This window comes from Carcharodon carcharias, chromosome 2 (assembly GCF_017639515.1).
Source record: "Carcharodon carcharias isolate sCarCar2 chromosome 2, sCarCar2.pri, whole genome shotgun sequence".
NCBI classification, from domain to species: Eukaryota; Metazoa; Chordata; class Chondrichthyes; order Lamniformes; family Lamnidae; genus Carcharodon; species Carcharodon carcharias.
The window spans coordinates 93,166,398-93,180,518 of record NC_054468.1 but is presented as its reverse complement, the minus strand read 5'-3'; the positions used below and the strand labels follow the sequence as shown (position 1 = coordinate 93,180,518).

General features: G+C 47.6%; 1 protein-coding gene across 1 annotated transcript in view; it reads right to left on the bottom strand.

Annotated features, from left to right (window-relative positions):
* The window catches only part of LOC121287867 (LIM and senescent cell antigen-like-containing domain protein 2), a 126,639-nt gene extending 113,380 nt beyond the window's left edge, over positions 1–13,259 (bottom strand). The window contains exon 1 of the mRNA XM_041205858.1: positions 13,138–13,259. Coding sequence (XP_041061792.1) covers positions 13,138–13,259 — 122 coding nt within the window. The remainder of the gene's footprint in view (positions 1–13,137) is intronic.
* Positions 13,260–14,121: the final 862 nt, after the last annotated feature.

Genomic DNA, 14,121 nt, shown 5'->3' with positions numbered 1-14,121 from the left:
CACACACACACAAACACCACACACACACACACACACAAACACCACACACACACATACACACGAACACACACACACACACACTCAAACACCACAAACACACACAAACACCACACACACAAACACCACACATACACACACAAACACACACACAAACACCACACACACACACACACACACAAACACACACACAAACACCACACACACACACCACAGACACACAAACACCACACACCCACACACAAACATCCCCCACACACACAAACACCACACACATGCACACACACACAAACACCACACACACATACACACACACACAAACACCACACACACACACAAACACCACACACACAAACACCACACACACAAAAAGACACACACACAAACCACATACGCACACACACCACAGACACACAAACACCACACACACACACACACACACCACAGACACACAAACACCACACACACACACAAACACCCCACACACACACAAACACCACACACATGCACACACACACAAACACCACACACACACATACACACACACACAAACACCACACACACACACACAAACACCACACTCACACATACACTCATACACACACAAACACACACACAAACATCTATCACACACACAAACACCACACACACACACACACAAAGACACACACACACACACACAAACACCACACACACACACACAAACACACACACAAACACACACACAAACACCACACACAAACACCACACACACACAAAACACCACACACAAACACCACACACACACGCTCCCACACCACATACACACACACACACACACACACACCACGGACACACAAACAACACTCGCACACACACACACACACAAACACCACACACACACACACCACAGACACACAAACACCACACACACACACACACACAAAAACACCATACACACACACAAATGCCCTCCCCCCACACACACACACATATACACAAACGCCACACACACACACACAAACAAACACACACACCATCACCACACACACACACAAACACCACACACACACACACAAACACCACACACACACTAAAAGACCACTTACACACACACACCACGGACACACAAACACCACACACACACACACACACACAAACACCACACACACACACACACAAACACCACCACATACACACACACAACCACACACACACACAACCACACATACACACACAAACACCACACACACACACACACCACAAACACCACAGACACTCACACACACACACACACACAAACACCACACACACACACAAACACCACATACACACAAACCACAGACACACAAACACCATACACACACACAAACACCATACACACACACAAACGTCCTCCCCCCCAAACACACACACATATACACAAACACCACGCACACACAAACACCACACATACACACACACAAACACCACATACACAAACACCACACACACACACAAATACAACACACACACATACACACATAAACACACACACACACACAAACACCACACACACACACAAACACCACACACACAAACACCACACACACACAAACACCACAGACACACACAAACACCACACACACAAACACAACACACACACAAACACCACACACACACACACAAACACCACACACACACACAAACACCACACACACAGACACCACACACACACAAACACCACACACGCACACACGAACACACACACAAACACCGCAGACACACACACACACACACAAACACCACACACACACACAAACACCACACACAAACACACAAACACCACACACATGCACACACACACAAACACCACACACTCACATACACACACACACACAAAGACCACACACACACAATCACCACACAAACACCACACACACACAAACACCACACATGCACACACGAACACACACACAAACACCGCAGACAGACACACACACAAACACACACACACACACACACAAGCACCACACACACACACAAACACCACACACATACGCACACACACAAACACCACACACACAAACACCACACACACACAAACATACACACAAACACCACACACACACACACACACACACACACACACACACACAAACGCCCTCCCCCCACACAAACACACATATACACTAACACCACACACACACAAACACCACACAAACACACACACAAACACCACACACACAAACACCACACACACACATACACACGAACACACACACACACACACACTCAACCACTACAAACACACACAAACACCACACACACACAAGCACCACACATACACACACAAACACACACACAAACACCACACACACACACACACAAACACACACACAAACACCACACACACACACACATACACCACAGACACACAAACACCACACACACACAAACACCCCACACACACACAAACACCACACACATGCACACACACACAAACACCACACACACACATACACACACACACAAACACCACCCACACACACAAACACCACACACACAAACACCACACACACAAAAACACACACACACATACACACATACACACAAACACACACACAAACATCTAACACACACACAAACACCACACACACACACACACAAAGACACACACACACACAAACACCACACCCACACACACAAACACCATACATACACACACACACACACAAACAACACACACACAAACACAAACACTACATCCACACACACACACCACAGACACACAAACACCACAAACACAAACACCACACACACAAACACCACACACACACACAAACACACACACAAACACCACACACTCACACACACACAAACACACACACACACAAACACCACATACACACAAACACCACAGACACACAAACACCACATACACACACACAAACACCACACACAAACACCACACACACACACACAAAGACCACACACACACACAAAAACCACACACATGCACACACACACAAACACCACACACTCACATACACACACACAAACACCACACACACACAAACACCACACACACACGCAAACACCACACACATGCACACACACACAAACACCACACACTCACATACAAACACACACACAAAGACCACACACACACAATCACCACACACACAAACACCACACACACACAAACACCACACATGCACACACGAACACACACACAAACACCGCAGACAGACACACACACAAACACACAGACACACAAGCACCACACACACACACAAACACCACACACATATGCACACACACAAACACCACACACACAAACACCACACACACACGCAAACATACACACAAACACCACACACACACACACACACACACAAACGCACACACACACACAAACGCCCTCCCCCCACACAAACACACATATACACTAACACCACACACACACAAACACCACACAAACACACACACAAACACCACACACACACACACACAAACACCACACACACACATACACACGAACACACACACACACACACTCAAACACCACAAACACACACAAACACCACACACACAAACACCACACATACACACACAAACACACACACAAACACCACACACACACACACACACAAACACACACACAAACACCACACACACACACCACAGACACACAAACACCACACACCCACACACAAACACCCCCCACACACACAAACACCACACACATGCACACACACACAAACACCACACACACATACACACACACACAAACACCACACACACACACAAACACCACACACACAAACACCACACACACAAAAAGACACACACACAAACCACATACGCACACACACCACAGACACACAAACACCACACACACACACACACACACCACAGACACACAAACACCACACACACACACAAACACCCCACACACACACAAACACCACACACATGCACACACACACAAACACCACACACACACATACACACACACACAAACACCACACACACACACACACAAACACCACACTCACACATACACTCATACACACACAAACACACACACAAACATCTATCACACACACAAACACCACAAACACACACACACAAAGACACACACACACACACAAACACCACACCCACACACACAAACACCATACATACACACACACACACAAACAACACACACACAAACACAAACACTACATCCAGACACACACACCACAGACACACAAACACACACACACAAACACCACACACACACACAAACACCACACACACACACACAAACACACACACAAACACACACACAAACACCACACACAAACACCACACACACACAAACACCACACACAAACACCACACACACATGCTCACACAACACATACACACACACACACACACACACCACAGACACACAAACAACACTCGCACACACACACACACAAACACCACACACACACACCACAGACACACAAACACCACACAAACACACACACAAACATACACACACACAAACGCACTCCCCCACACATACACACAAACACCACACACACACACACACACACACAAGCACACACACAAACACCACACACACACACAAACACACACACAACCACACACACAAACACTACACACACACAAACACCACACACAAACACCACACACACACGCTCACACACCACATACACACACACACACACAAACACACACACACACCACGGACACACAAACAACACTCGCACACACACACACAAACACCACACACACACACACCACAGACACACAAACACCACACACACAGACACACACAAACACCATACACACACACAAACGCCCTCCCCCCACACACACACACATATACACAAACACCACACACACACACTCACACACAAACACAAACACACACACAAACACCACACACAAACACCACACACACACACACACACAAACACCACACACACACACACACAAACACCACACACACACTCACAGACCACATACACACACACACCATGGACACACAAACACCACACTCGCACACACACACACACACAAACACCACACACACACACAAACACACACACACAAACACCACCACAGACACACACAAAACCACGCACACACACACACCACAGACACACACACAAACACCACACACACACACACCACAAACACCACACACACTCACACACACACACACACAAACACCACACACACACAAACACCACATACACACAAACCACAGACACACAAACACCACACACACACACACACACACACACACAAACACCATACACACACACAAACGCCCTCCCACCACACACACACATATCCACAAACACCACACACACACAAGCACCACACAAACACACACACAATCACCACACACACAAACACCACACACACACACAAACACCACACACACACAGACACACATAAACACACACAGACACACAAACACCACACACACACACACAAACACCACACACACAAACACCACACACACACACAAACACCACAAACACAAACACCACACACACACAAACACCACACACACACACCACAGACACACAAACACCACACAAACACACACACAAACATACACACACACAAACGCCCTCCCCCACACATACACACAAACACCACACACACACACACACACACAAGCACACACACAAACACCACACACACACACAAACACACACACAACCACACACACAAACACTACACACACACAAACACCACACACAAACACCACACACACACGCTCACACACCACATACACACACACACACACACACCACGGACACACAAACAACACTCGCACACACACACACACACACAAACACCACACACACACACACCACAGACACACAAACACCACACACACAGACACACACAAACACCATACACACACACAAACGCCCTCCCCCCACACACACACACATATATACACAAACACCACACACACACACTCACCCACAAACACAAACACACACACAAACACCACACAAACACCACAGACACACACACACACAAACACCACACACACACACACAAACACCACACACACACTCACAGACCACATACACACACACACCATGGACACACAAACACCACACTCGCACACACACACACACAAACAAACACCACACACACACACACAAACACACACACACAAACACCACCACAGACACACACAAAACCAAGCATACACACAACCACACATACACACACACAAACACCACACACACACACACACCACAAACACCACACACACTCACACACACACACACACACACAAACACCACACACACACACACACACACACACACACAAACACCATACACACACACAAACGCCCTCCCCCCACCACACACACACATATACACAAACACCACACACACACAACCACCACACACACAAACACCACACACACACACAAACACACACACACAAACACCACCACAGACACACACAAAACCACGCACACACACACACCACAGACACACACACAAACACCACACACACACACACCACAAACACCACACACACTCACACACACACACACACAAACACCACACACACACACAAACACCACATACACACAAACCACAGACACACAAACACCACACACACACACACACACACACACACACAAACACCATACACACACACAAACGACCTCCCCCCACACACACACACATATACACAAACACCACACACACACAAGCACCACACAAACACACACAAACACACACACAAACACCACACACACACACACACACAAGCACACACACAAACACCACACACACACACCACACACACACACCACAGACACACAAACACCACACACACACACGCAAACACCCCACACACACAAAAACACCACACACATGCACACACACACAAACACCACACACACATACACACACACACAAACCACATACACACACACACACCACAGACACACAAACACCACACACACACACACACCACAGACACACAAACACCACACACACACACACAAACACCGCACACACACACAAAAACCACATACATGCACACACACACAAACACCACACACACACATACACACACACACAAACACCACACACACACACACAAACACCACACTCACACATACACACATACACACACAAACACACACACAAACATCTATCACACACACACACACACACACACAAAGACACACACACACACAAACACCACACACACACACACAAACACCATACATACACACACACACACAAACAACACACACACAAACACAAACACTACATCCACACACACACACACCACAGACACACAAACACACACACACAAACACCACACACACACACAAACACCACACACACACAAACACACACACAAACACCACACACAAACACCACACACACACAAACACCACACACAAACACCACACACACATGCTCACACACCACATACACACACACACACACACACACACACCACAGACACACAAACAACACTCGCACACACACACACACAAACACCACACACACACACCACAGGCACACAAACACCACACAAACACACACACAAACATACACACACACAAACGCCCTCCCCCCACACATACACACAAACACCACACACACACACACACACACACACAAGCACACACACAAACACCACACACACACACCACACAAACACACACACAAACACACACACAAACACTACACACAAACACTACACACACACAAACACCACACACAAACACCACACACACACGCTCACACACCACATACACACACACACACACCACAGACACACAAACAACACTCGCATACACACACACACACATTCACACACACAAACGCCCTCCTCCCACACACACACACATATACACAAACACCACACACACACACTCACACACAAACACAAACACACACACAAACACCACACAAACACCACACACACACACACAAACACCACACACACACACACACACACAAACACCACACACACACTCACAGACCACATACACACACACACACCATGGACACACAAACACCACACTCGCACACACACACACAAACACACACACACACACACAAACACCACATACACACACACACCACAGACACACAAACACTCCCCCACACACACACACCACATACAAACACCACACACACACAAACACAACACACAGACACATACAAACACCACACACATGCACACACACACAAACACCACACACACACCTACACACACACACGAACACCACACACACACAAACACCACACACACACACATACACCACACACACACACACACACACACCACACACACACATACACCCAAACACCACACACACACACAAACACCACACACACACACAAACACCACACACACACACACAAACACACACAAACACTACACACACGCACACACACAAACACCACACACACACACACAAACAACACATACACACACATACACACACATACACACACACACAAACACACACACAAACATCTAACACACACACACACACAAACACCACACACACACAAACACCACACACACGCACACACAAACAAACACACACACACACACACAAACACCACACCCACACACACAAACACCATACACACACACACTCACAAACAACACAAACACACACACACACGAACACCACACGCACACACACAATCATCACATACACACACACACACATGCACAAACACCACACAAACACACACACACAAACACCACACACACACACACAAACACCACAAGCACACACACACACACACATATACACAAACACCACACACACACACACAAACACCACACACACAGACACACAAACACACACACACAAATACATACACAAACACCACACACAAACACTACACACACACAAACACCACACAGACACACACACACACACAAACACCACACACACACACACACACAAACACCACACACACACACTCATACACACAAACACCACACACACACAAACACCACACACACACAAACACCACACACACACATACACACGAACACACACACAAACACACTCAAACACCACACATACACACAAACACCACACACACAAACACCACACACACACAAACACCACACATACACACACAAACACACACACAAACACCACACACACACACACACACACACACAAACACACACAGAAACACCACATACACACACACACCACAGACACACAAACACCACATACAAACACAAACACAACACACACACAAACACCACACACATGCCCACACACACAAACACCACACACACACATACACACACAAACAAACACCACACACACACACAAACACCACACACACAAACACCACACACACAAACACACACACAAACACCACATACACACACACACACCACAGACACACACACACACACACACACAAACGCCCTCCCCCCACACACATGCACATATACACCGACACCACACACACACAAACACCACACAAACACACACACAAACACCACACACACACATACACACAAACACCACACACACACACAAACACCACACACACACATACACACGAACACACACACACACACACTCAAACACTACATACACACACACAAACACCACACACACACACAAACACCACACACATGCACACACACACAAACACCACACACACACAAACACCACACACACACAAACGCCACACACACACAAACACCACACACACAAACACCACACACACACACACAAACACACACACACACCACACACACACACATACACCCAAACACCACACACACACACAAACACCACACACACACACAAACACCACACACACACACACAAACACACACAAACACTACACACACGCACACACACAAACACCACACACACACACACAAACAACACATACACACTCATACACACACATACACACACACACACAAATACACACTCAAACATCTAACACACACACACACACAAACACCACACACACACAAACACCACACACATGCACACACAAACACACACACACACACACAAACACCACACCCACACACACAAACACCATACACACACACACTCACAAACAACACAAACACACACACACACGAACACCACACGCACACACACAATCATCACATACACACACACACACACACGCACAAACACCATACAAACACACACACACACAAACACCACACACACACACAAACACCACAAGCACACACATACACACACACACACAAACACCACACACACACACAAACACCACACACACAAACACAAACACCACACACAAACACCACACACACACAAACACCACACACACACACACACACACAAACACCACACACACACACTCATACACACAAACACCACACACACACAAACACCACACACACACAAACACCACACACACACACATGAACACACACACAAACACACTCAAACACCACACATACACACAAAAACCACACACACAAACACCACACACACACAAACACCACACATACACACACAAACACACACACAAACACCACACACACACACACACACAAACACACACACAAACACCACATACACACACACACCACAGACACACAAACACCACATACAAACACAAACACAACACACACACAAACACCACACACATGCACACACACACAAACACCACACACACACATACACACACAAACAAACACCACACACACACACAAACGCCACACATACAAACACCACACACACAAACACACACACAAACACCACATACACACACACACCACAGACACACACACACACACACACAAACGCCCTCCCCCCACACACATGCACATATACACAGACACCACACACACACAAACACCACACAAACACACACACAAACACCACACACACACACACACACAAACACCACACACACACACAAACACCACACACACACATACACACGAACACACACACACACACTCAAACACTACACACACACACACACAAACACCACACACTCACACACACAAACACCACACACATGCACACACACACAAACACCACACACACACAAACACCACACACACACAAACGCCACACACACACAAACACCACACACACAAACACCACACACACACACACAAACACACACACAAACACCACACACACACACACAAACACACATACAAACAAACACCACACACACACACACACACACACACACACAAACACCACATACACACACACCACAGACACACAAACACCCCCCCCCACACACAAACACCACACACAAACACCACACACACACACAAACAGCACACACAGACACACACAAACACCACACACATGCACACACACACAAACACCAAACACACACCTACACACACACACAAACACCACACACACACACAAACACCATACACACACACACACACAAACACCACACACTCACACACACACACATACACACAAACACCACACACACACACACAAACACCACACACACACACAAACACCGCACACACACACAAACACTACACACACGCACACACACAAACACCACACACACACACAAACAACACATACACACACATACACACATACACACACACACACACAAACACCACACACACACACAAACTCCACTCACACACACACACAAACACCACACACACACACAAACACCACGCACACACAAACACCACACACACACACACAATCACCACACGCACACGTACGCACACACACACACACACAACACACACACACACACACACAAACACCACACAGACACATACACCACAGACGCAAACACCACACACACACAAACACCACGCGCACACACCACAGACACACACACACAAACACCACACGCACACTCACTCACACACACACACAAACACCACTCACACACACACACACAAACACCACACACACACATACACCACAGACACACAAACACCACACACACAAACACTACACACACACACATACACCACAAACACACATGTACAGAAACAGCACACTCACACTCACACACAAACCACACACAAACATCACTCTCACAAACACCACACACATACCCTACACACATACACAAACAGCATACTCTCACACACAAACACCACACACATGCTCACAAACACCACAGTCTCACTCTCACACACAAGCACCACATACAAACACCACACACAAACACACTCAGACACACATCACACAGACAGACACACCACACCCACACACAGATACATCACTCACACACACACCACACCCACACACAGACACATCACGCACACACACACCCACACACCGACACATCACGCACACACAGGCACATCACACACACCACACGCACACGCAGACACTTCCCACACACATACACACACACACCCATACACAGGCACAACACATACACACACACACACAGGCACATCACATACACACACAGACACATCACACACACACGCGCCACACCGACACGCACGCACATCAGCACACACACCCAAAAATGCACAGACCACATGCTGACTAAGAGCAGCTACCTGACCCTGGGATAGTTCTGCCCCACGTGCTATATTTCCTTCCCAGGCCAGGGGCTTTGAAGATTTTTGGGGCCATGTACTGTCTAATGTGGAGTCTGGAAGGAGGTTGAGCTTATTCACTGCCCCCAGCACAGACTAAGGTTATACTAATTTGGTATTTCTGATTTCGGATTTGTCCACCAATGAGGTGACAGCACTGGGAACGGCCCACTCCAAAACCTCCAGGTCCACCAAATTCAAAACAGGAGGAACAAGATAGATAGAAAAATCGGCAGAATGAGGAGTGTGAGGCCTGAGCTTTGAGGGACAGCACGGCCTGGGATTGCAGAATGTCCAGTTCAGGCACCTCGGCCATCAGAGGAACAAAGATTGAATAGTCACTGCCGATTAATTCACAGCCTCTCAAAGGAAAACAAACAGTAAATACATGAAGCAGGAGGTGACGGAGAATTCCTGTCTTAACTGAGAGACTGGGGAATCTCTGTCTCTATTTTGTCCTTAACACTGCCAGCAGCTTAAACAAACTGTTCCTTTCCTGTTCTGTGAGCGGAGGCTTTGTTGCTCTTTTGCAAACTCTCTGATCTAACAAGCAGCACCTACCCCGGTCTCCTGCTCTTGGACTCAGTCCGGCTCTGCCATAGCTCCAGCACGCCGCTGTTACGCTCATACCGACGCCGGTACAGTTGAGATGAAGCCAGCTCCCGAAGCCTCACAGCAGCCATGCCTGGCAAGCCGGGACAGTGTTGCTCGGGTTCACTGAGGGGAATGGGTGGGGACGGTACTGGAGGACAATGGGAAGGAGGCCGAGCCAGCACAGCCTGCTTCACTCGGGCACCGAGTCAGGCTTCCTGCTGGCCTACACGGCCTGCTTCGGCCTGCTTCACTCGGGCACCGGGTCAGGCTTCCTGCTCAGTTCCTGCAGGCTTTCTCAGGGTGAAACGCATGTCCATAGGCAAACCACACTCACAGGACAACTGGCAGAGTCCCTCCGCCCAGCCTTAACAACTGGGCATACTCTCAATAGCACAACGTTAAAGGCTGTGAACCTGAGCACAAGGACTGTCAGCAGCTGTCCAGTGTGCTCTATGTCTCCTCCTGATAGGAATGGGACAATTCCTGAAGTCAGGCACAGATAGTTGGGGGAGGGGGAGTCCCTATTGAAAGACAACAAGGCAAGGAGGAAGGCAACGATAGAGGGATATCCTGCTGATTCTGTACCCTGCCAGGTGGCCCACAGCTTATCCAAATCATTCCCATTGAACATCAGACCCAGGATTGGGACACACCGCATCAGAATTCCATCTTGGCTTATGCCCTGTAAATACTGTACAGACATGTCAGGTTTCTGCTGGGGTACACTTCACGGGGATGGTTAGCAACAGAGGCAGTCAACTGTAGGGAAAATAGATCGCTTGTTATATTTGACCACGAAGTGTTTACCAGCAATCACCCAGTCAGCACAGCCCAGCCCAGCCGGGGAATGGATAGGAGCCACACTCACACCCCGGCACAGTGTGACACAGTCACACTCACCCTTCATCACAGTGGGAGAGTGACACACCCACACCCCATCATAGTGGGAGA